Genomic DNA, 26,980 nt, shown 5'->3' with positions numbered 1-26,980 from the left:
CTCCCTCTCCCTCTGCTGTTCCCCCTGCTTGTGTGCTCTCTCACTCTTGCTCTCTCAAAAATAAATAAAATCTTTAAAAAAAATTTTTAAGTGTACTATTTAAATATCTCTAAAAATAAAAACCCACCAATTCTAAAACTATTGAATCCCTTATAACTCTTAGGTTCTAGAAGTGTTTCCTTGTTTCAGTCAAGCCTTTAGGATGTATTAACTTTTTTCCTCAGTGCCTGTGTTAGGCAGTAGGAATACAAAGATAAACCTGAGAGGAACTTGGGGCACCTGGGTGGTTCAGTGGGTTGAGGGCCAACTCTTGATTTTGGCTCAGGTCATGATCTCGGTCCTGGGGTTGCACTCAGCAGGGAGTCTGCTTCAGGATTCTCTCTCCCTCTGCCCCTCCCCCTGCTCACTCACATGCTCTCTCTCTTTCTCTAAAGTAATAAATCTTTAAAACACACACACACATTTATATATATATATATATATATATATAAAACCCTAGAGGAACTTTTGGCTTGTTAGTTGGGTTTGACTCCCAGCAGTGCTTTCCTCACCTCTTGGGCCAGGCGAGTTTGGAGTAAAGAGCGTGGTTTAATATCAGATTTCTTTGTGTAGTGTGGTATTAGTGATCATATCATAGGTATGTTATTCCCGGGAAAGACAGTGGTGCCATCAAAGTGGAAGCAGTACCTTAGTAACAGAACCCCATATTGTTGCTGCCATGTTTGTTGGCTTGCCTTCATTCCTGCCTGAACTTTGAGTGAAAGAGTTAAAGAGTTCCAGGTAGAGGTGCCAGCTCTGTTCATTTTAGGAGACTATATTTTATGCTGTTCTCATAAAAATACATTGGCCTGAATGCATCAAGTACGTTAGTGTCTTAGAATTTATGAAAAATCATGTAGTATTGTGTTCAGAACTGTGGGTTTCATAGGTTACTAAGTGACAGATATTAATGATATTTCCTTTTTCCTACCCCTATAGTTTAAACCATAAATTTAAGGAGATGAGGAAAATACTCTATATGGAGAAGTGACCCTTCTTACTGAAGTTTTAGCAAAAAGTGACCTCTTTTGAAATGTTTTTAGGGCCTAAAAAGTGACGGGAATTTATGAGGATTCAGAGGATTAATGTACCCTCTGATACGCAAGCTTCCAATGACTGCAACTAATTTATTTGCCCCAAAATTCCCTTTGTTTTTGAACTTGTAAACCCACGCATTTTTATTTCTTTTTGACTCTTTCACCCAGCTTACGTTTCTAAAGGAAACATTTACAATTCATCAGTAAGTTTAGTTTGCTGTGGTGATTTCTTTTTAAAAATAACAAAGCAAAACTTGTCAATTTCACAGATATTTCAAAGCAGCACATCACAAATTTAGACTGTGACAAAATTGGCTGCTTGTTACGTTTTCATTTACAGAAATGATACAAATATTATCAGTAATATACTTATCCAAAATTGTAGGGTGATTTTTTTAAAGTTTTATATCTGCTTCTCCTGTCAATTTGTGAAATTGACTTTAGTTTTATTAGTGGTATGTCTTAAAAACATAAAATACAGAAATTTTGAATGCTGTTCCTCTCTTTCTAAAATTTCTCTAATAATACTAAATAGGTTTCTCTGTGTTGATGGATTATGATGGTGAATTAAGTGTCTCAGATTAGGAGGAAAAATCAGCTTCCATTGTTTCCTATGCTTGCTTCTTATGATGTATCAAGGTATATATCATGTTACAAACACAATATATTTAAAGCCTATGTTATTTTAATGACAGTTTTAAGAGTTAGATTTTGGTTTGAAATATACTTTTATAGCTCATATGTTTCTATATCTCATTTTTAGGGACAAATAGAATGTTAAAACTGGACAAAGAAATTAAAGCCTATATTTTAGTTTATAACTCTCCAGAAATAGCACTCGTATTTTCAAACAAGTGATGTTGGTATAGCTATATTTATATTTGGTTTATCTCTTGATTTTCATTACTTGGTAAAACCTAGTAGATTTTATGAAAGACCTTCAGACACCATTAGAAAAACTGATATTATCTGCATCCTAACATCGTACTTATGATGAGGCAACTTGTATAATGTATAAATGCTCTGATAATAAAAGGAACTCTATGTAGAATCATGGGTCTAGATTTTTATCAGCATCTTAATTGAGTCTATTTATTGGAAATACATTGTACCTATTTTCTCTAAAAAATGATAAAAAGGGGCGCCTGGGTGGCTCAGTCGTTAAGCGTCTGCCTTCAGCTCAGGGCGTGATCCCGGCATTCTGGGATCAAGCCCCACATCAGGCTTCTCCACTGGAAGCCTGCTTCTTCCTCTCCCACTCCCTCTGCTTGTGTTCCCTCTCTCACTAGCTGTCTCTATCTCTGTCAAATAAATAAATAAATACTCTTAAAAAAAAAAAAGATTAAAAAAAATTTCAGTAAGTCTTTCCTCAGAGTAGCACAATATAAAGTTTAAATCCTATCCTTGAAATTTTTAATGCAGTTGGTATTTATTCAAATCCCTCTGGATTTTAATAAATAAGAATAAGTGCTCGTTGGTACAGTGGGATGGCTGGTTTCAAGAACAGCCCAAGTACTCAGATTTTTTTTCCATGAGATTCAGCTTATTTGTTGTAGAGTGTAGAAAAACCACTTTAAAATGTGTCCTTAGCACGGGGCGCCTGGGTGGTACAGTCCGTCAAGTGTTCAGCTCGTGGTTTTGGCTTGGGTCTGATCTCAGGGTTGTGAGATCCAGCCCCGCATCAGGCTCCCTGCTTGGTGCAGAGTCTGCTTGAGATTCTCTGCCCCTCCCACTTGTGCTCACACGAGCACACATGCTTGCTTGCTTTCTCTCTCTCAAATAAATAAATCTTAAAAAAAAAAAAATGTGTCCTTAGCTAGAATGTTTTACAAATAAGTAGATACCTTTTCAAAAATTTTCATCAGAGTTCCCTTCAAATTAATGCCTCCATATGCTGGAGCAAGACCACATAATATCTAACAAGATGCTTAAAGTGCCTAGTTGAGCAAAGCATTTCACATCCTAAATATTAGATGCAGGATTTTTCATAATACCTCATTGGTACCTGTGATATTTTTTTCCTAACTGAGCACCATGTAAAACATTTCATCTTTAAAGGATCATTATGTCAACGTGTATCTCTTCAGGAACATCCAGCACCTATTTCTTCTTCCCTTGTGTGCTTGGCTGGCTGGCTCTAGTGAGAAGAGGTCCTGAGAGCAGCACTTTTGGCCAACCGAAGGACCTGGCACTAGGAGACATAGCACCCTCAGATGAGCAAGTGAAAGTGATAACTGTTGGCTGCTCTCCGCTTGATTTGTATTTATTTTGGTATCACTAGCCTTCAACGTGGAAACAGACGCGTAGTTTCCAAAGAGATGTTTTGGTGGGTTTACGGTGTGGTTGAATAATGTCAGGCCAATGAGGGGAAAGTCTCTAAAAGTATGCTTGTAATTTAATACGCTGTGTAGCATGTGGTTTTCAGCTCAGCATTCTTATTTATTTGGCTGTATTTTTTTTTTCTTTCAGGAGAAAACTTTGCAGAATTCCGATCCGCAGGCGCTGATGATGGCTTCACCGATTTTAAAACTGCCGATAGCCTATCACCACTAGAGCCACCAACAAAAGACCAAACTTTTCCAGCGGCCTTCCCCTCAGGAGCTATACAACAGAAACAACAAACACAAGTGAAAACCCCTCTGAACTTAGCAGACCTAGACATGTTTTCCTCAGTTAACTGCAGCAGCGAGAAGCCCTTGTCTATTTCAGCTGTATTTAGTGCATCCAGACCTGTTTCCACACGACCGCAGCCGGCAGGATCTGCTGCGGCCACGACAGCGCTGGCATCAACGAAGATGTCTAGTTTGGCTGATGATTTTGGAGAATTCAACCTTTTTGGGGAATATTCTAGTCCAGCAGCTGTTGGGGAGCAGGATGACTTTGCAGATTTTATGGCTTTCAGTAATAGCTCAGTTTCATCTGAGCAAAAGGCAGATGACAAATATGTCACCCTTAAAGAGGAAGCGAGTCCTGTTCCTCTAACCGGCAGCTCGAGCAGTACGGCGAAGAGCGGACAGAACTCAGCTGCCACGTCTACCAAATATGATGTCTTCAAACAGCTTTCTCTGGAAGGATCTGGACTAGGTGTTGAAGAACTGAAAGATAACACTCCTTCAGGAAAAAGCGATGATGATTTTGCTGACTTCCACTCCAGTAAATTTTCTTCCATGAACTCAGACAAATCCCTGAGCGAGAAATCAGTGGCTTTCAGACACACCAAAGAAGACTCTGCTTCGGTGAAGTCCTTGGATCTGCCTTCCATTGGCGGCAGCAGTGTCGGCAAGGAGGACTCTGAAGATGCACTCTCTGTTCAGTTTGACATGAAACTGGCTGATGTGGGAGGCGATCTTAAGCATGTCATGTCTGATAGCTCTTTGGATTTACCAACAGTTAGTGGCCAGCATCCTCCTGCTGCAGGTGAGGAATTGGTGAGATTACTCTGGTGATGGTGATGTAGATTTCAAAGATGGTGTGGTGGGCGTTGATTTACAGTAGAGTGAGGCTCTGGCTCTTAACCTTCATGAATTTCTAATAACCTCTTCATTGCCAATCCCATTAAAGCAGTGTCAGATTTGATTGTATAGATACTTGGATATATGGATCCCATGAATACTGTGGAACTTAGAGTGGATCGCTCAAATATTTTTATTTGAAACTGAACACCAACTTGGTGTTAGAGGCACATAAAAATCCACTGCTGAATGAACCCTGCATCACCAGGAATTTTATAAAGACTTCTGCAGTGTCAGTAATGTTGCTCTATTTCTGTGAGTGAGGTCAGTGTTTCCCTCTCCTCTCTTCTCTCGGGTCTGTTTGGCAGCTGCCAATATAGGATTCTGTTCGGTTTATAGAAACTGACTCTTGGTAGGCCAAGAAAGTAAAAATGTCTAGCTGGTTGTACTGCAGTTTGCCACGTCCCCGCCAGAGAGGAGGGAAAGAGCCTGTCTGTGGATGTCCTGTGTGCCAGAGTCTGGCAAGGAGGAGGGCATGAGTTGTTAGTGGAATTGAGGTACAGTTTTCGGCTCCTCTATTACTGAAAGTATTACACTGTAACAAATCTGTAGATGGTAGAATAGGGTAACTACTAACTTTCTCATGAAGTGTTTGAAAACGTCTTACAAGGGAGCCCTCTCTAGATTCTGTATGGATTTACTGGTAGCAGTTTTTTCTCTAGTCCAGCTTCCTGTTGTAAAAACTAGATTCCCAAGTGTCCTCATTTTTATTTTGTTTTGTTATTTGGTATGTTATATAGAAAGATAAACCCATTTTGTGGCCTTTAATAATGAGAACTATCTCAGTATTACTGTATTATTCTAGAAAACATAATACGCATTCGAAGGGTTTGTTGTTTTTTAACTAGAGAGGGACACACAAGACACGTCCAGGTTTACAGATTGTGGCAGAAATGTCAAAGTAGTACGGCTTTTGTATGTATCAAATTGGCAAGTCGGAGAACAAAATGACACCCATCCTTTGGCAACTGAAGTGTTGGGGGTACCCTTAAACAGCGTGCTGGTCAGGGGCAGGTTTTCAGAGACAGGACGTGTCTTACACGGCGGCTTGCTAGGGCATTGTCCGAGAGCAGCGGACTGTCTGCAGAGCTCCTTGCGCCTGTCTACTCCCTTTTTTTGTATTTTTCCTCGGATGTTTTCCTATTTTTTTGCTGCTGTTTGTTTGATAGAGTGATTTTGTTTCTCTCTCTCTCTCTCTTTTTTTTTTTTTTTTGTATGAGCTGCTTGAGCCACAGTGGTAGGTTGCAAAGTGCTCTGTTTTTTGAAAAAAAAATTGATTTTTATTTAAAAATCTCATGACATGTATACTAACTAGCCTTTTGGACTCTGAAGTTATAAATTAGAAGCTATTTTTCTGAAAGTGAATCTATATTCTTTCATAGTGCCAAGCTAGATGTCTTTATGAGAGGAGTCTAAATCAGGTTGGGGATGTCTTTTTCTTTTTCCTTCTTTTTAAATTTTTTCATTTTATTTGGGGAGGGGAGGGTTTGTTTGTTTGGTTTGGTTTGGTTTTTTTTGACCGAGCTTGTTCTGATCGACCTGTTAAAATAATCTTCTGTGCTCATGTTCTTTTATGTATGTTTGGAACATTCCCAGCTTGGAACCTGTAATGTTCAAGCCAAGTCTCTTCAGTTTGAGGTTATTCTTAAAAGCAGAGTGTTTCCTCTTTTTGATCTGTAAACCTCCTGTCGGAAAGGAGCAGTATCCCTTTAGAGCGGTTGTTAAAAGGGGTTGCTGTCTGACCAGTGAGCTCCATTGTCGAGCAAAACTGCTGCATCCATGTACTGTCGAAGGTAAACGGCAGGGACTTCTTCAGTGCATTTGGTTTTACTTTAACCTCATGTTGACGACAGTATCTCTCGCTCTCTTAGTTTGAGGGTTAAAGGTACTTCTTGCTGCAGAAATAAAAAGTGGGCTGACGAAAAGAGAATAAAACCTAGCAGACTGCTATCTCTGGACCTTAATCTTGCTTAGAAACCCTAACTTAACTCTGAAGGGGATACTGTCTCTTTTAACTCTCGCTATAATTCTTTGTATGGAAGGTAGATAATACTAATAACATTGCCTGATTTCTCTGCATATTATTACATTTAACCCTTTGAGCCCTTGCTGCATATAATTTCAACTAGGCTGCTTTTGTCCCCACCACCAAATTTAATCTCTCTGGCACTGAAGCATCTTGATGTGCAGTCCTTAACGATCATCCGGTTTTGTTGGCAGCAAGAGCTTACCCTCATTTGTGACACTCTCAAAGGGTTAGCAAGACTTCTGTAGCTAGCTGCCTACCTACCTGTAAAGTAGCTCTTCTTTGACATTGAAAACCGTTGTATTTTAATCAGCGCCTTATTATTAGTATTTTTTTTTTTTTTGGCTGCTTTTCTGATGTCTTTTTTTCAACCTAGACATTTTCTGTGTGAATGTGCCTTTTCGAACTTGCTTTGGTATATTCCTCTGCAAATACTGACCTGCATGCTTATTCTGATGACTTCTTTTCCAGCTCTTCTGTACCACTCTCTTTTGTGATCTGTAAGTCCTATGTTAATAAATAATTCTTTGGCATATTTTGAAAGTGTGGGGATGTGTGTAATTTGTACTTTTTCAGGGTTAGACCAGAGAAATATCTGGTCCGTATCAAGTGCAAAGCAATAGCACCTCCTGTGATTAGAGGGTCTTTCCCTTTTTTTGTTTCTTCAAATACCTTTCTCCTAAGAAAGTATTGGTTTAGCCTTTTCCCCTTATAATTCCATTGATAGAAGTTTTTAACATGGCACTGAATTAAAACGTAACTTTAACCTTACACTGTGTAATAGGAAAAATTTACTCCTTTCTTCTAGTGAAAAAACAGGTTAGATGTTATTGCTTTGTAAACATGACAGCCTGTCTCCACTAGGAGTTAGAGTGTGTGAAGAGAGGGAGCGGCTGAGGGGACAGATCTAAGAGTTGAGTGTTGGGGACAGGGGATACATCTGATAATAAATAGATACCTGTAAATTTAACTTAAATCATGAAATGGTATTGAGATGGACTTCTGACCACAGTGCATGCAAACTGAATTTAAATTGATAGTCTCTGTAATGGAGAGCGTTCAGTGTTAATACCAGGAAGTCTTCAGGACTGAATTCAGTGTGAGTCTGAAATGGGCACTCGTGCTCGAATTGTAGAGCACGTTATCTTTGCAACTTCAGAGTGTATCATGAAGCCACCCCTGAGTCTTTTTCTTTTTTTACTCATAGTCATAAAGCAAGTTCTTAAAACAATTTTAGGGAATGTCCTCAAAGTAAGCTTTAACCCACTTTCCTTTTTAAGAAAACAATTCTAGAAAGACGCACAAGTTAGCAATGAGAGAATGCCAAGTTTGGAAACTATTTTTTTTCCATTTTAGAGTATATTAATAGCAAAAAGCCTTGGGAATATTATTATTTTTTAGATCATAAACCCAAGAACAATTAAGACCTTGGAAAAAAAGGATTGTTTCCATGGTTTACATTTTTTTTCTTACATTTTGAGATTTTAGTTCTTTGTTCTTTTTTAAAAATTTGAGGTGGACAGGAAATTAAACCATTTAAGATGAGGATTTTGAATAGGATTCCAGAGAGATCGCTCACAGTATCTGAAGTAGGCCGTTTGAGAAAGAGAAAAGTTGCATGTTGGGGTTTGGATTAATTCAAAAGTAAAGCTGTGTCTGCCATTCAAACTGTGTTTTCCAGAAATTAATGCTTTCAAAAGTTGGATAAATATATTACGTCTTAATTATGATGTTTGCTGCTAACTAATTTGGAAGAAAGAGATCTTGGTATAGCCTCTGTCTAGTGATGATACCAACTGCCCTTTATTTAGGATTTTTCTTGTGCCATATATAAGACCAGTCTTGTGGTGGCTTTGGCAAGGAAATTCCTTTGTCAATGGAACGATCTAATGCTAGATTGGTCCATCTGGGACTGCTTTATTTGGTCCTTTCTGCATTTATCTGAACATGCTACAGAAAATGACTAAATAATAATTATTTATATTTATAAAAATAAATATAACTCATTTTAGAAAATGACTAAAAATAACTGATTTATATAAAACATAAATATATAAATATAAAACATAATCATGTTCATTTAATAATAAATAATATAATATAAACTTAATATAAACTTATTATATTATAATAATATAATATAAACCTAATATAAACTTACAATAAAGACTTGAAGAACTCATGCTATAGATTCAAACAAACAAAATACTGTTCTGTTTACTCCTGTGCCAAGTAAAGTCATACAGTTAGTTCTTGATGTCATATATCAGTGCCTGAGAAATTGTACAAGTGTAGTCATATTCTACAGTCACTCTCTGTTCACATTAAAATCTCTGCTGATTTTTAAAAGTAGCAAATGAACATGAAGGGGACACTGGCAGTATCGAAAAGCTGGGCTAAATTACCTAAAATAACTCAAATTATTTTCTTTTTAAAGACCTACTTCTAGCTTTGTTTTTCCATCAGTTGAATTCTTTTGATAAGTTGTTTTGGAAAATGTTGCCCCAATGGCTTTGAGAGCATATTAAGTTCACGGGCATAAGAGGGTCTTCTGGGTGCTGCCTTCTCTCTTGGATGTCCAGAAGACCCCACATGCAGTTGCCATCTTCTGTGTTCATTTGGTGGGTTTTTTAATGAGATTTTTTCACGATGACCATGAGCAGTGCCACTGTATGGTTGACCCTTGAACAACATGGCGGTTAGGGACATTGACACCCCCCCCCCAGTGCAGTCCAAATCCCCAAACAACTTTTGACTAATAGCCTACAGTTGGCCAGAAGCCTTACTGATAATATAAAGTCAATTAACATATATTTTGTATATGTATTATGTATTCTAATAAAGTAAGCTAGCAAAAAGAAAATATTACTAAGAAAATCACAAGAAAGAGAAAATACATTTACAGTACTGTATTTTTTTTTAAATCCATGTATAAGTGGACCTGTGTGGTTCAAACCCGTTATCATTCAAGAGTCAACTGTGTATCCTGACACCATTCCTTGGCCTTCCAGCCCCTTCTGACTTCAAATATCTCCAGAATAGCTGCTTTTCTCTGTTGAACTTTAAAGCACTGGCACAGAAACCTGGGGGTGCTTTCAGATAGCGTGGGTATCGTTTAAACCATAGATTTCTGTGAGTCGGGACAAAGGAAGAATGGGGTTTCTATGCGGATTAGGGAACACTAGAAGGCAATTATACCGCAGCATTTTGTAGCCTGTCATACTCACGCTGTGATCACTTTCATTCTTCTTTTCGTCAACAACTGTCCGAGTGTTTGAGACTTCCAGGACACAGCCCGGGTTCTCTAGGTAATAGAGCACGTGAAGGTAGAATAGGGTCAGGGGTGGAAAGAAGTTGAGATGTAGGAATATCTCATGGTTTGCTTTGGTAAGTGAAGTTTGGATTAAATCAGTATTGGAAATTAAAAGGTATTTCTTCCTCAGTCCAATGAACATTTTTGTTGCTATATAAAACCCTGGGGAATAGTGGACTTTGCACATGTATCCTTTCTTCTTTTTCTAAACTCCCTTCTCCAGAGCCAGGAACTTAATCACCTGGGCATATGCTTACTGCTTTAGAAAACTTCCATGGAAATGGCTATGGCCTTTGCGTCGTGTAGTGGCGGCTCACATTCTTTGTTCCCAGAAACACCTTGTTTTGTCTTCAACATCCATTCAGAGGGGATTTGAATAGAGGTTATGGAAGAGACTGCTCGGGTTACTTGCCAGCGTAAGCAAGAAAGCCATGTCTTGATTTGAGATCCATGATGGAAAGGAGCTCGCCTAGCTGATTCCTTGGCCTTTGTAACAGGACATTCCTGATTGCCAACAAATACCTGTATTACAGCACACAATTTGGCCTGTTATCAGTGTGCAATTGCTGTCCGACCTCGCACAGCCTCGGAGCTCTCCAGGAGAACTGGAAATACAGTAGTGATTCTCTTTTCATTTTATTGCATCCATTCTCTGTTTTCTTTTTCCTGTTTCTCCCGCAATTTTCAGAATTCACCTATCGAATGGAACACCCATCTATAGAAACTTCAGTGCTTACAAAATGTGGGTTATTCCACATCATTCTTCCAGACAGGCTTCCATCACTTACGTTGTAGGTCCTACAGCTTCTTTAATACTTTGAAAACCATCATACGGTAATACATGTAATTTGACTGCTTAGAAAATGTAGAATTGTTAACGTGAGAAATGAGAAATTTTCTTAGTTTAACCTACCCTCAGTGAACTGACTTACCACATTTTTCTTAGAAAATGGTTTACTAATATTCCCCATTCCAGGAACTACTACTCAGTTTTTATATTATTTATAAATGCTAAGATTTGGGAAGCCTGTGTTCTCATCTTCCTTACATAATTCAGTGTTCGTACTTCCTTATGTGCTCAAATGCATTGCACTTCAGTAAATTTTTTTTTTACGCTTTAGTAGCCAATGAATAAGCAAAAGTAAAATTTTTAAATCAACCTTGAGGCTGGATTTTGGTATATTTGTATATTTACTTTTCTTTTTTTTAATATAAATTTTTTTTAATCTTTCTTTGGTCATTTCTGTGAATTGCTCTAAAAGGCAAAATGTTATGCCTCTCATTTTTAATAAAAGTAAGATTTGTTGAAGACCTGTATGTTTAAATATAAACATATTTAAAAGCTCTTCAGCTAAGGTAATCCCTTATTGTTTATAATGCATTTAACCTGATTATATTACAATCATTTCTGGTTTTTTTTAAAACCCTAATTTTTTTCTTACTGCATAATTGCACAAAAAGGTCTTTTTATTACCATAGTAACCGGGTTGTGGTTTCCGAACTAGAGCTTAACTTCTCATTAAATTTACCTTTGGTCTTTGGGAAAATTGCCACCCTTCTAGTAGATGAGATTCTTGGCGCAGTTCATAATACAGCTTCCCCAGAAAGCTTTCTAGTAGGGTCTAAGAATGAAAAATACCCATGTTGTGAGACATTTTTCTGAGTGCACCCCTTGAAGATGACTCTCGTGTTTAACTGCGTCTGCCTCCGGATTGCAGTCCGCCTCGTTGGAGTCAGGGCACCTGCTGCTCCCTTTCACTATTTGGGGGCGCGGGGGGAACAACACTACAGCGGACACCAAGAAAGCATTTTGCCTGAGGTCTTGTTTTATTCATTCTAAACCGTACATTTCTCACCTGAAATCTTTTTTTCCCTGCCGTTTAACAAGCCAAATTTGAAGGGTACCATTTACACCACAGAGGTCTAAAAAACACTGTTCTGTGAACGTTTTCTGCTTTTTGCTGGTTCGCCTTTTGTGTAATCCAGGTTTTTCTTTCCACTTTTATTATTAATGTAGTGCCCTTTTCCTAATTGAGTTTAAAGAGAAAGCGAGCGAGGTTCGGAGTATGCTCTTGGAGGAGCTATGGAAATGTCAGGAATCTCTTAACCCTCGGGGGAACAAAGACACAATGACCTAGTGTGGTTCACCTATTGACTTAGTTAGGAAAACCTGGGCCCCAGAACTCTTGAGCATTTGCCTTGTCAACCGTGTTTGCGGTTGTGAGAGAGAGGGAGTCTTGCACCCGGCCCTCCGGCCTCGTCCACCGAGACTGGAAGGACACTCAGCCCGTCAGCCAGACCGGACGGCCGGCGCGCTGGAGTGAGGGCCCCGCACACGAGCGGTTTTCAGCCTCAGCCGCTTTGGCGTTTTGAAAACGGGCAAGAAACTTCCCCTAGTTGAGACCTTTAAAATGATGAGTTGACATTTCATTTTTACTCTGAAATAATTCCATTTTTAGGCCCTAAAGCGGCAACTAAATGTAAGATGAAGGCCGGCGGCAACTAGGCTGCTCAAATACCATTAGTACACGTTGCTCACCAGGCGCTGAGCGGGGCGCTTTACCCGCGTTTCCCGTCCAGCGTCACGACACAGCCCTTCCAAGGCCATGGTCTTCTCAGTTGACTGAGAAGCAAACCAAGGTTGTAAGAACTGTTAAAGGACTTGTGTCGTGCACGCAAGCAGTAGGTGGCGCCGTTGAGTTGAACCATGATCTGTCTAAATCAAAACCCTACGTTCTTGGGGCGCCTGGGGGGCTTGGTCGATTAAGTGTCTGACTCTTGATCTCAGCGCAGGTCTTGATCTCAGGGTTGTGAGTTCAAGCCCCACATTGGGCTCCACGCTGAGCATGGAGCCTACTTGAAATAAAACCTTCCATTCTCTCTATTGTTTTATGCTACATCTTAAATTATTTAAACGTGTATTAAGAATGCTTTGTAAAATGAGTCTTCTGCCCCAGCATTTCTTTCTTTTTCTTCTTTCTTTTCTTTTTTTTTTTCTTTTTTTTTTTAATGAGGGGCTGATACATAGTTGAAGGAGAAACAGGAACCCACCAGGACCCAGACATTTGATTCTATTTGTTAGAGGCTAAAGTAGATTAGATTGATTTTTCTTTCCTCATACTCCATCACAGCAGTGTGGCGTCCATATTGACAATAACAACTAGGTAAGTAACTGCTTAATTAAAATCTTACCTTTGATCTTGCCTGAGACAGAGACTCCTAAGAATTGGTTAAAAGTTAGGTAACATTATTTTCACTTTACTTTTGAGAAATTGTCAGTTTTTAAGTCGTTTGTCATGTACATTTCATACGTCCATGTGTTCAAGGAACATTTCCCAACCAAGTCAAGACGAAAGGGACCAGTTTTAGGCAGGGAGTACTGTAAGTACGTTTTAAAGTTTGTAAGTGAACAGTTTATTAAATGACCCTAACCATGTCATACATTGGTAGATGATACTCCTGTCTTTTTATAGTAATCTTTACATGCAGGAAAAAAAAAGGCTCTTTGTAACTAAATATAAATGCCAACTCAAAGCTAATGTGGGTTTTTAAAGATCAGATTTTACAGCCCAATTCCTTTAATTTTAGTACAAGCTCTAAATTTAGTTAACTCCAACATAGCATAAAACTAATCAAATATGCTAGACATTTTGCTTCTGCAGAGTTCAGGGCATTTTGCCTAAATCATGAGCTTGCCTCTAATTGTGGGGTCTTATTTCCCTTTCAGATATAGAGGACTTAAAATATGCTGCTTGTGGAACCTACAGTAGCAATTTTGCAGTGAGCACACTTACGAGCTATGACTGGTCAGACAGGGAGGACGCGTCTCAGGGCAGAAAACTCTCTCCATTTGTCCTCTCAGCAGGAAGCGGAGCCCCCTCGGCTGCCTCAGTTCTTCAAAAGAAAGAGACATTTGGCAGTTCCGAAAACCTCACCATGACCTCTCTCTCCAAAGTAACAACCCTCGCAAGTGAAGATGCTCTTCCAGAGACCGCCTTCCCAGCTTTTGCCAGTTTTAAAGATGTGATTCCTCAGACCAGTGAGCAAAAGGAATATGAAGGTGGGGACTATAAAGATTTCACGAGACAGGACTTGCCGACAGCCGAACGGAGCCAGGAGGCCACCTGTCCGAGCCCAGCTGCCAAGAGTGCGTCTCACGGCACCCCTAAAGAGTGTGCAGATGACTTTGGAGAGTTTCAAAGTGAAAAGCCCAAAATCAGCAAATTTGACTTTTTGGTGGCCAATTCACAGAGCAAAATGAAATCCAGCGAAGAAATGATCAAAAGCGAGCTGGCGACCTTTGATCTTTCTGTTCAAGGTGAGTCGCTTTCAGCGTCGATTATCGTACTGTGGTGGTTTCTTCCACTGCGGTGATAGATGTTCTTTCATACGAATAAAAATTTGGTCTCTGGTTTAGTAGGACACAGATTTTGCAGCCTCTGAAGTCCGGGTCTATCATAAATAGCTATAAAAAAGGTTTACAACTGCACTGAAGTCAAGCCAGTATCCCTCAGATAATTGCTTTGGGGGCTAAAAACAAACGTAGCGCAGAGTCTGTCGTTCATTAGTGTGTTGGCTAGAGGGGTAGTGTGTTGAAAGAGCCAGAGAAATGGATTTGATCCCCTTGCGGGCAAGTTCGCGCTGCTCTCATTCCCTGGCTGTGGACTGTATTTTTCAGTCCAGAGACTGCAGCGTGGTGGTGTGGGTATGGATCCCGTCTGCACACTTGTTTTGACTGATCCACACAGAAGGTTTTTAATGTGTGGAACAGCTGCCAGTAGATAAGAATCATGAGCTTGCACGATGTGTGTTTCTAGCTTTTCTTGAAAAGTTGCCATCTCTGGCACCCCTAGGCCTATATCTCCCCTTTCGACAGTCCCGCGGAGCTGTGCAGCACTGCTCCCTCTGACAGGTGGGACGTACTGTCCCAGTGTCACAGGCCCACCACTTCTTGTCCCCGGCTGACCTGGTGCCATCATTTACTTGACCTGCCTGCTCTCCGAAGGCATTGGAGTGTGCCGCTTCTGCTTTAAGCCTGTCCTGACCCAAGGCATCCCTGGTTTCTGTTGGATTGGGAGTATGTAGGAGTTCGGTGCAAATCCATGACTAATGACTGGAAAAGTAACACAGCTCTTATGCACTGATATTTAAAAATGCTATTTACTGCACACTTAACAGTCTACAGTGTAGGGTAAACATAACTTTCACATGCACTGGGAAACCAGAAAAAAAATTCATCTGACTCACCGTATTGCAATACTCACTTTATTGATGTGGTCTGGAGCCAAACTATCTCCAGTATCTCCGAGATATGCCTGCATAGCTTGCCAGAGAAGAATGAACAAGGATTGTGTTTCTGAATGCTCCGTGACGTAAGCATCCAAAGAAGAGGGTCGTGTTAGCAAGGGAAAGCTTCGGCCTGCTTTAAGCTGAGTGATGAGAACCTTTGACCGTGCCATCCACTTCTCCAGGATCGCACAAAAGAAGTTTGAGCCTTGGCGATAAAGAAATAAGCCGCTCTTCTCCCTCTCCGGCTTTGGAGCAGCCTTTCAGAGACCGTTCCAACACTCTGAGTGAGAAGCCAGCCCTGCCTGTCATCCGTGACAAGTACAAAGATCTGACCGGAGAGGTGGAGGTGAGTAGGGGACTTTCCTCCAGGGGCAGGTAAAAGACGAGCCGGGCGCTGAGGGCCTCAAGAAAAATGCTCATGGGGAAGCGAGGGCAGAAAGTCACAAGGAATCAGACGTAAAATATTTAACTAAAGGGAGAGCATGGCAACATTAGCCCTGGATGAAAATACTTCCAGGTGGGCCATCTGCCGGAAGTTGTCAGCGACCCTGAAACTGAAATTATTCATGAGCCTTCACGAGGAAGGAAGTGTTTGAAGGAACTTGTCTTTGAGCGCTTAGACTTTATCATTTTAGACTTAGCGAATGTTGAACCATCAGAATAGAGGAGAGGGGGAGCGTGTTCCAGATCTGAGTCCCACGCTGTCTTCCTCCTGCAGCCAGTACTCTCAGCTCTCCGCCTCGCCCCTCCTTGTCACTCATCCGTGCGCGCACAGCGGCCTCGCTGTGGAGCGGGAAGCCGTGGTCTAGTGTTAGCCCTCGTACTAAACGTCCATGGGGTGAGCACCTCTGAAGAAGTTTGCGCTAGTACCAGAGCAAATGAGGCAACATGTACAGAGGGAAGCTGCTACAAAACGTTCCCCTCAGATTTGCAAATCCTATGCTCAGAAGTTACACGTATTAGTAATTTTGAACAGTCGTTAGTGGTTTCAAAAGATAAACCGTGCTTGAAGTAGAGTGGTTTTAATAAAAAGGAAAGTCTTCCAGTGCTCTTTAAATGGACAGAAAGCACAGAGGCTTCCAGCCTTCCTGGTTTTAACCCAGCTCTTGTTATGAATTCCGCAGGAGAATGAGAGATACGCGTATGAATGGCAGAGGTGCCTGGGGAGTGCCCTGGATGTGAGTATGTTGCTGCACGGGAGTGCTGTCCTGTGCCATTTTGCCTTCTTTCTGGTTCACTCGAATGGACAGAGGAAAACCCGAGGAGAGCCCTCCCTCGATGGCCTCGTGCAAAGGGAAGCTCTGTAGAAAGTCACACATCATAAGGGAGGCTTTCACATTTATGTTAGCAAACATTGGCTCATTTGTCACTTGTGCCCTCACCTGTCACTGTGTTTAAAAAATAACAAAAGGCTGTCATTAACACTGCCTAAATTAAAATAGTATTTAAACTAAGGAATCTCTTCTCCAAAGAAACGGAGGGTTGTAACTTCAAGGTTAAAATTAAGTTCTCAGATTCGTGTCCGTGTAGTCATTTACATGTATCAGCCCATCATGCTTCTTCACACCTCCCGGCTTCTCCATTGGGTTTTCTACTGATAGGAAATTGATTTGCAGTGACTTTTCTCAATTATATAAGGCGAGGCCTTTCATTTCTCGTAGGTCATTAAGAAGGCAAATGATACTTTAAATGGAATCAGTAGTAGTTGCGTGTGCACAGAAGTGATCCAGTCCGCTCAAGGCATGGAGTATTTACTAGGTACGTTCTTTTGTGTTGTAGTTATTCAAAATCTTGACATTTGACAGTATTTTCAGTGTTCCCTTATGTTAAGTATTGTAATCTAGATCTTTCAAGCTACATCTGACTTCACTAAGTAGCATCTGCATTTGTAGGTAAGGTGCTTAAGTCATAGAAACAACTGTTTGACTTAAGGACCCTGTGGCGAAGGTTCTCAATCCTTATACACATACCAGCAACAGCGTAAAATTGGGTCTGCGTTACCAGTTTATCAAAGAATCTGACCTAGATGAGGCATTAGAATGAAATCCTCTCGGGGGCACCTGGGTGGCTGCATCGGTTAAGCATCCGACTCTTGATCTCAGCGAAATTCTGAGGTCTCCAATTATTGCCTTACCATGCTCGTGTTCTGTTGATTCTTCCTCTCTACCCCTTGATGACATCACAGATTCCTTACCTTCCGGACCATCTGTATCTATTAAATGTCACAGTCCAGCTTGAGACCCCAGTCTCAGTCTAGTCCGGTGTTGCTCTCCTCCTGAAGGTCACACTTGGCCCGTGGCCAGAGCCACGTGCACTGGACCCGAGTGGTTTTCAGATCTCTGTTCGGGTGTCGCCTTCTGAGTGAGGTCTTCCCTGGCCTCCCTTTCTCAAAACTGTGTCCCTGCAACCCACCCTGGCACTTCTGTCCCTTTCTCTGCTTGATTTCTCCTTTGCCCTGTCACCTTTAATAGCTTGTATATTTTACTTACTCTTGCTGACAATCTGTTTCCCTCCCCTGGAACGAACCTCCAAGAAGGGAGTGATTCGGTCGTTTTTGTTCCCTGCTGTGTCTCTAACACTTCGACTCGTGCCTGGCACACGGCAGTCACTCAGACATGCGCTGGACGAGCAGAGAGTGAAGGGATGCGGTCTCTCCTTCGCTTCTGCCGCCTCCCTCTAGCTCCTCCCCCTGCTCAGACCGGCACAGTCTCACTGCACAGACAGACCAGGTAGGAGGGTACCTGTCTGTCCTCCTCTAGATTTCCTAGCACCTGTGAAAGATTGTCTTAGAAGCCCCCTCACTTGACTTAGGGTAGGCAGTCATTCCTGCCCTTCCTCTGGGGAAAGAAGAGGAAAAGCAGAGTGGTGGACCCCGGCTGATGATGCCCTACTCTGAAGACCCCCTGGAATTCCTCCAGTCCTTTCTTCTAGAGGTTCAGGGGAAAGCTGGGGATGTATCTGGTGGCTGTCCTTAGAAAGTGAAAATACTTGGCACCTTTCATCCTGGCTGGAAGAATTCAGCCACAATTCAGAGACCACAGGAGAAGGACCACGCTCTGTTCTGTTAAATATATGTAAAAGATGCATGAAGCCACAGGGTTTGTAAATCATTGGGCATTCGGAGAAGTGAGATAATTCTTAATTACTTTGTGATGATATTGACATTCAGATTCTTTTAGGCTTTTGATGTTCCCTTTTCCGCCAGTTTAATAGGATTTCCCAACTTAAACAGACGGACTTATAAAGAAGCCAGAAAAAAATGAGCTAATATTTGCATGGCGTCTCTTGTTTTACGGGCACTGTTGTAAGCCTTTTACAGTATTAACCCACTTAATCCTCTTTGGCGAGGTGCTTTTTATTATCCCCGTTTTACAGATGAAGAAAGTAAGGTCCAGAGAGGTTATGTGACTTCCCTAGAGTGACACAGCTAGGAAGTGGCAGAGTTGGGATTTGAACCTGGGTGGTGTGGCTGTGGTCTGTGCTCTTACCAGTAAGGTACACTGCAGCACTGTGTAGGCTGGAGTAGTACGTTCACTTCTGTGCAGATACAGTCCGTATTTCCCGCTAAGATACCAGCAGGCGGTGGTGCAGCCCTGTGCTGCCCACGCCGCTCCGCGCTGCCCGCCTCACCCCGCTCTCTCACCCTGCAGGTGTCGTCGAGGTGTACAGAGTGACCAAGCGTGTGGAGCTGGGGATAAAGGCCACCGCGGTGTGCAGTGAGAAACTCCAGCAGCTGCTCAAGGACATCGATAAAGTATGGAATAACCTCATTGGCTTCATGTCCCTGGCCACGCTCACGGTAAGGCCGTTAGACGTTCAGCACTCGCTTTCCTTTCCAGAAACCTCAGTGGTAAAGCGAAGTGTCCGTTCCTGTGGCGGCACTTCCTGCAGGATGAAGGTGCGGTGCCTGTTGGACCGTGGGACGTTCAAGGAAGGGGATCTTTGTACAGTTAGCTGAATGGCACCAGCTGGGCCTCTCTCTAGCCTCCGGGCCTGTGGGGCCCACATAAATCAAGAGCACAGGAAAACATTCACTCGGTCAACATCCTGCTGCTGCTGCTTTTTTTTCGTTTTGTTTATTTAAATAATCTCTCCATCTGACGTGGAACTCACGCTCACAACCCCAAGATCAAGAGTCGCCCATCTTCCGCCTGAGCCAGCCAGGCACCCCTTTTAAGTCACATACATAGACACGCATTTTGCAGAGCATCGGTGTGAGTTCCTCTGTTTGCCCTTCCAGGTCCGCACGGCCCCGTATGTGTCCTTTCAAAAAGCTGGGCAACACATCTTGCTCCTGTCCTGTGGTTCATTTAGCCTTTTTACTTTCTTAGGTCCTTAGATTATTTCTACTTCCTATTATGAATAGTTCCATTCTGAGTATCATTAAACAAATGACTATTTGTCCTTTCAGGGATATAGTTCCTCCAAGTGGACTTAAAAGGTCGGAACATGTGTTTGCACACGTGCGTGCGTTCGTATATAGCTATTGTTACTTTTCTTGTGTGGCTTTCCAGAGAGCTGGGGCTAGTGGGCAGTGCTTCCAACAGTATGTAAGTGTCCTTCTCTTTACGCTGTGTTCCAGCTTGTTTTGTCCGCTACTTCATTTAGCAAGGGTGTAGTGAGTATCTAAAGGTGTTTTGTTTTGTTTTTAAAGATTTTATTTTTAAGTAATCTCGACACCCATTGTGGGTCTTGAACTCACAACCCCGATATCAAGAGTCACATGCTACCAACTGAGCCAGCCAGGTGCCCCCCTACAGGTGTTTTATATTTCATTCATTTTGTAGAGGCTATGCAGCATTCCAGATGATAATTTATTTCCTTTCTGTGTAAATTGATCCTCTGTTTTGACCATTTGAGCATCTATTCAATGAAATACGGTCATTGACCTTACATATTTCATATTTGTAATAGATTTATATATACACACAGACATAGACGGGCAAACTTATATCTGTTATTTTCTTCATCTTCTATTTTCTCTTCGTTTTCCATTTCATTGGGCAAAACTATTTTATTTTTATATATTCATACCTATTCAGTTTGTCTCTGATAATATCCTTTATTTCACAATAGTCAGAAATTTATCTTCCTTCCACAGCTGGAATAAATATGCTATTCCATTTTCTTCCTTTCTTTCCCCCCCTCACGTATAACTGTGTGACCCATCTGAGCGGGCCGGCAGCCAGGGGGTAGGAAGCGGTTCTCACTGCGCTGTGCTGATGGGCAGGCGGATACCAGCTGTCCCAGCTACATGCCTTCAACAGCAGATCTTCTCACCATTGTTAGGTTGCTTCTGGTTTGTAATCTAAGTTCTTAAAGAGTCTAAATCATTTCCAAAATCTCTATTCTGTTCCGTTGGACTATTTTTCAATTTAGAACCTAAAATCATACAGTTTGGGTAATTATTTTTGAAAAATACAGTTCTGGCCAGTACAATAAGAAATGAAATATAAATATTTGAAAAGAAGAGATAAAATTATGTTTATTTGGTGATATGAAATACTTATGAAATCTGAATTCAAGAGGTTAAATTTATTGAGTTTGGCAAAAATTCATAGCATTCTTACATATTAATCGTAGCTAGAAAGTATAATAAAAATGGGAACCTCATTTTTCTTAATGTATTAAATCACTCAGGTCCTTATCACTTCTGACCGCATAGCTAGAGTTGCTGGTTCATTTTGTTATCCCCTGTCAATCTGTTGTGCACACCCTCCTGGCCCATTCTTTCTGAAATGCCAGTCTGGTTGTGTCATTTAAATCCCATTTAAAATCCTGCAGTGGGCTCTCCACAGTCTTCAGGATCAAGTTTCAACTCAGTATATAAGGCCTTTTCCATCCCTTGGGCTGCCTTTGCCTCTTTCTCTGTTAGACTGCTTTTCCCTCTGCATCGCTTCTCCCAGAAGTCATTCCAAAGAGCGTCTCAGTCTGAATTCGATGCCCTTCCTGGGTGTGTCCACCGCACAGTTCTCTCTGGCCAAGCACTTAACGTGCTTGTTGATAATCGTGTGTTTGCTTGTTTCTTGCCCACTAGGTTGTCCGCTCCTTAAAAGCCAGACTGTGTCCTTTATTTCTTTGTGTTCTAATGCAGTGTTTGGTGGGACTTTGTACTTTTTGTTTTATACCCTTTTGAACCTTCCAATTTTTTTCAAACTAGGTATGCATTTTTTTTATCCTCATAATGTTCATAACTGGTGTAAATTTTTTAAATAAATGGATAAGAAAAATGAAACAGGGGAGAAAGGAGGGGAGATAAGATAAAGCCAGGAATGAAGTTAAGTATACAAAAGTGTGTGCTTTTAAAGTGCTTTCATTTGCTAGTGGTGAGCTGTAGCTAGTTGACTTTATGCTTTCTAGGAATTGACGTAAAGAAGACATGATGAGTTCTGTAATTCACCGTGTTCATAACGTAAAAACAAAGCCACTAGTTGGGAGACGCGTAATTATTCCTAGTACTGATACCAGAAAGCTTGTCTTTTGTGGGCTTTTGTAAAAAGGAAACTAAACGTAACCCATGTTATCTTCAACCTCCTTTCCGCAAATAAAGCAAGAGGTTTCAGTGAGTCCTTTCTTCTGGAATCTCTCGGTATAGACCAGATGGCACAGCACCAGGCACAAGTTAGCGGAAGTCATTCTAAGTGTGGGAAAATAGATTACACGGGAACTGGGAAATAGCCCGGCAGGGCACACGGGCAGAGGGCTCACGTCTTTGCTCTGTGAAGAAAACCTGCAAGTAGATGGAAATAGACCACCATCCCAGTAAAATGTGAGCAAGACCGTGAAGGGATCTGTGGAAGGGCAGGCACAGCTAATCCGTACACGTTCACTCAGACCCAAGCAGGATTGCATTTTCTACCTAATAACAAACCCAGTTTTTGTTTGGTTTGCTTATTGGAATCCTAATGGTGTCGATGTGGTAAAATGGGGACAAATCCTGAGGGAATTTACTAGGAGCTCTAAATTGGTATCACCCTATAGAGGGTGTTAAACACTGTACTTCCCCCCCATCTGTGAACTCCTTGAGGACAAGGACCAAGACCACATTTTGTTCATCTTTTGTTCTCTGAGTACAGTGCCGGGCACCGTAAATCCCCAGTAGAGGTCGGGCGAATTCAAGGACTTACACTGAGAGTAGTTGACGCAGCAGTCCCGCTGGTAGGAAAACTTCCCAAGGCGACGGTTCTAAATACAAGGCCACAAAAAGAAGCAAGTTAAACGCACAAGTTGTTCTTTGTAAGAGCGAAGAATCTAGAGGATCAGCCAAGTCAGTTGTGTGGCTCTTCCTACGAGGCTGTTGTGCAGCCGTTTCTTTAAAGGAGCGCCAAGTTTGAAATGACACGGGCTGTTACGACAGGGCGGGAAGGAACTAAGCCACGACGGCAATAGGGCTGTGTTTGGGTGACGAAACCCTGGGTTTTCGAATGTTCCTGAGCGCCAGCTACAAACCAAGCGGGTTGGCTCATGGCGTTCAGGGGTGGCTGCGGGACAGGGCAGGACGTGTTACCAGCTGTTCATCATGGAGTTCACTGTGGTGGTTCCTTTGCTTCGTCTCTCTCGCCAGTCTTCCAGAAGTCTTACCTCGGAACTCATCTGTGGCATGTTTCTAAGGAATACGATGTCTAAGACCAAGCGTTAGCAACCTAGAGATCAGTGTGTGTCTGGGTCTCTCCTAATTCACCCATCTTTTGCTTCCTAACTTTGTGCTAAGGTGAACCAAATAAAACGTGAATATCTTCAGCAGCAGCAGCCAGCTTTTACTGAATGCTGACCATGTGCCGTACCCTGTTCTTAACTCTCAACTTTTTAATTTACTTAATACAGGACTTTTGAGGGTAGATACTATTATTCTCCCCCCTTTACAGGTGAAGAAACTGAGGCACCAAGATATTAGACCTGGGTTCAGTCTCAAAGTCAGGAGTCTGCTTTTCAACCACTGTACTCCGTTGTGTCCTTGAAATGGGCAAACTGGGCGGGGACAGCCAGAGATGTGCAAAAGCCTTTCCGGGGAAAGAGGGTCGTTACTCAGCACCCGCGTTAATGAGGGGGAGCACCAGGCGTCTGTCCTGGCATTTTGGGTAGGAAAAAGTCAAGTTCTTTTCGGTGCATTTTCCCCTATTTTGTATCCCAGGACTGGAGAGCAGCTTAAGAACCTCCCCCTTTCCATTTAGATGGTAAGATTCTTTGTTTTGGTGGCAGTCAGTTTCTCATGTAATTAATGCTTTGATTATCTTTTTTTTTAATGTTTTTTTTAATTATATTATGTTAGTCACCATACAGTACATCCCCGGTTTCCGATGTAAGGCTCAATGATTCCTTAGTTGCGTATAACACCCAGTGCACCATGCAATACGTGCCCTCCTTACTACCCATCACCAGCCTATCCCATTCCCCCACCCCCCTCCCCTCTGAGGCCCTCAGTTTGTTCCTCAGAGTCTCTCATGTTTCATTCCCCCTTCTGATTACCCCCCTTTCTTTATCCCTTTCTTCCCCTACCGATCTTCCTAGTTCTTATGTTCCATAGATGAGAGAAATCATATGATAATTGTCTTTCTCTGCTTGACTTATTTCACTTAGCATTATCTCCTCCAGTGCCGTCCATGTTGCAGCAAATGTTGAGAAATCATTCTTTCTGATGGCTGAGTAATATTCCATTGTATATATGGACCACAACTTCTTAATCCAGTCATCTGTTGAAGGGCATCTCGGCTCCTTCCACGATTTAGCTATTGTGGACAATGCTGCTATGAACATTGGGGTGCATATGGCCCTTCTCTTCACTACGTCTGTACCTTTGGGGTAAATACCCAGTAGTGCAATGGCTGGGTTATAGGGTAGCTCAATTTTTAACTTTTTAAGGGACCTCCACACTGTTTTCCAGAGTGGCTGTACCAACTTGCATTCCCACCAACAATGTAGGAGGGATCCCCTTTCTCCACCTCCTCTCCAGCAATTGTTGTTTCTTGCCTTGTCTATTTTTGCCATTCTAACTGGCGTAAAGTGGTATCTTAGTGTGGTTTTGATATTTCCCTGATGGCTAGTGATTTTGAACATTTTTTCATGTGTCTGTTAGCCATTTGTATGTCTTCATTGGAAAAGTTTTCATATCTTCTGCCCATTTTATGATTTGTTTATTTGTTTCTCGCGTATTGAGTTTGAGAAGTTCTTTGTAGATCTTGGATACCAGTCTTTTATCTGTAGCATCATTTGCAAATATATTCTCCCATTCCGTGGGCTGCCTCTTAGTTTTTTTGACTGTTTCCTTGGCTGTGCAGAAGCTTTTTATCTTGATGAAGTCCCACAAGTTCATTTTATCTTTTGTTTCTCTTGCCTTTGGAGATGTGTCATGAAAAGGGTTGCTCTGGCCGATGTCGTAGAGGTTGCTGCCTATGTTCTCCTCTAGGATTTTGATGGATTCCTGTCTCACATCGAGGTCTTTCATCCATTTGGAGTTTATCTTTGTGTATGGTGTGAGCGAGTGGTCAAGTTTCATTCTTTTGCATGTAGCTGTCCAATTTTCCCAGCACCATTTATTGAAGAGACTGTCTTTTTTCCACCGGATGTTTTTTCCTGCTTTATCAAAGATTAGTTGTCCAAAGAGCCGAGGGTCCATTTCTGGGTTCTCTATTCTGTTCCATTGGTCTATGTGTGTGTTTTTGTCCCAGTACCATGCTGTCTTTGTGATCACAGCTTTGTAGTACAGCTTGAAATCCGGCATTGTGATGCCCCCAGCTTTGTTTTTCCTTTTCAACAGTTCCTTGGCGATTCGGGGCCTTTTCTGGTTCCATACAAATTTAAGGACTATTTGTTCCAGTTCTTTGAAAAATGTCATCAGTATTTTGATCGGGATAGCATTGAAAGTGTAGATTGCTCTGGGTAGCATGGACATTTTAACTGTGTTAATTCTTCCGATCCATGAGCATGGAATATTTTTCCATCTTTTTGTGTCTTCCTCAATGTCTTTCAAGAGTGATTTATAGTTTCTAGAATATAGGTCCTTTACGTCTCTGGTTAAGTTAATTCCAAGGTAACGTATGGTTTTTGGTGCTATTGTAAATGGGACGGATTCCCTAATTTCTCTTTCTTATATAGAAATGCAACTGATATCTGAGCATTGATTTTGTATCCCACCACATTACTGAATTGCTCTATAACTTCTAATAGTTTGGGAGTGGATTCTTTTGGGTTTTCCATATAGAGTATCATGTCATTTGCGAAGAGAGACAGTTTGACTACTCTGCGGATTTGGATACCTTTTATCCCTTTTTGTTGTCTGATGGCTGTTGCAAGGACTTCTAGTACTATGCTGAATAATAGTGGCGAGAGTGGGCATCCTTGTCGTGTTCCTGATCTTAAGGGAAAGGCTTCCAGCTTTTCCCCATTGAGAATGATATTTGCTGTAGGCTTTTCATAGACGGTTTTTATGAGATTGAGGAATGTACTCTCTATCCCTACACTCTGAAGGGTTTTAATCAGGAAAGGACGCTGTATTTTGTCAAATGCTTTTTCGGCATCTATTGAGAGAATCATATGATTTTTGAATTTTTCTTTCTGGATAAAATCATGACATTGATTGATTTGTTAATGTTGAACCACCCTTGCATCCCAGGGATGAATCCCACTTGGTCATGATGGATAATCCTTTTAATGTACTGTTGGATTCTATTAGCCAGGATCTTGTTGAGGAATTTGGCGTCCATATTCATTAGGGAAATCAGTCTGTAATTCTCCTTTTTGATGGGGTCTTTGCCTGGTTTGGGGATCAAGTAATATTGGCCTCATAGAATGAGTTTGGTAGCTTTCCTTCTGTTTCTATTTTTTGAAATAGCTTTAGGAGAATAGGTATTATTTCTTCTTTGAATGTTTGGTAGAATTCCCCAGGAAAACCATCCAGGCCTGGAGTTTTGTTATTTGGAAGGTTGTTTATCACGGACTCACTCTCTTCATAATTAATTGGCCTGTTTAAAAAATCAATTTCTTCCTGTTTCAGTCTTGGTAGTTTATAGGTTTCCAGGAAGGCCTCCATCTCTTCCAGATTGCTTAATTTATTGGCATAAAGCTGTTGATAAAAGTTTCTAATAATCCTTCCAATTTCGTTGGTGTTGGTTGTGACCTCTCCTTTTTCATTCATAATTTTATTAATTTGGGTCCTTTCTCTATTCTTTTGGATAAGTCTTGCCAGTCGTCTGTCAATTTTATTAATTCTCTCAAAGAACCAGCTTCTAGTTCTGTTGATCTGCTCTACTGTACTCCTGGTTTCTAATTCATTGATTTCTGCTCTAATCTTGGTCAGCTGCTTCCTTGTGTGTGGATTAGGCCTGTTCCTCTGTTGCTGTTCCATCTTCTTGAGGTGAGAATATAAAAACTGCATTTTAGATTTTTCTATTCTTTTGAGTGACGCTTGGATGGCTATGTATTTCCCCCTTAGGACTGCCTTTGCAGTGTCCCATAGGTTTTGCACCATTGTGTTTTCATTCTCGTTGGTCTCCATAAATTGTTTAAATTGATTTTTGATTTCCTGGTTTATCGAATAATTCCTGAGCAGGATGGTTCTTAGGCTCCAAGTGTTTGAATTTCTTCCAAATTTTTCCTTGTGGTTGAGTTCCAATTTCAAAGCATTGTGGTCTGAGAATATGCAGGGAATCATTTCAGTCTTTTGGTATCGGTTGAGACCTGTTTTGTGTCCCAGAATATGGTCTATTCTTGAGAGTGTTCCATGGGCATTAGAATAGAATGAGTATTCTTTGGTTCTGGGGTGTAGTGT

At 41.4% G+C, this 26,980-nt stretch overlaps 1 protein-coding gene across 9 annotated transcripts in view; it reads left to right on the top strand.

Annotated features, from left to right (window-relative positions):
* SYNRG (synergin gamma) overlaps positions 1-26,980 on the top strand; it is an 84,918-nt gene that overhangs the window by 44,134 nt on the left and 13,804 nt on the right. For 5 of the 9 annotated variants that reach the window (XM_026517553.4, XM_044390828.3, XM_026517554.4 and 2 more), the window contains 6 exons: positions 3,546-4,493; positions 13,655-14,245; positions 15,399-15,562; positions 16,341-16,394; positions 16,878-16,974; positions 18,867-19,015. In XM_026517553.4, coding sequence (XP_026373338.2) covers positions 3,546-4,493; positions 13,655-14,245; positions 15,399-15,562; positions 16,341-16,394; positions 16,878-16,974; positions 18,867-19,015 — 2,003 coding nt within the window. The remainder of the gene's footprint in view (positions 1-3,545; positions 4,494-13,654; positions 14,246-15,398; positions 15,563-16,340; positions 16,395-16,877; positions 16,975-18,866; positions 19,016-26,980) is intronic. The other 4 variants (XM_048223439.2, XM_026517557.4, XM_044390827.3 and 1 more) reach the window with 2 other exon arrangements.

The sequence above is a fragment of the Ursus arctos genome, unplaced genomic scaffold (genome assembly GCF_023065955.2).
Source record: "Ursus arctos isolate Adak ecotype North America unplaced genomic scaffold, UrsArc2.0 scaffold_24, whole genome shotgun sequence".
In the NCBI taxonomy this organism is placed as follows: domain Eukaryota; kingdom Metazoa; phylum Chordata; class Mammalia; order Carnivora; family Ursidae; genus Ursus; species Ursus arctos.
Note: the sequence above shows the minus strand (reverse complement) of the source record. Positions and strands in the feature narration are given on the sequence as shown.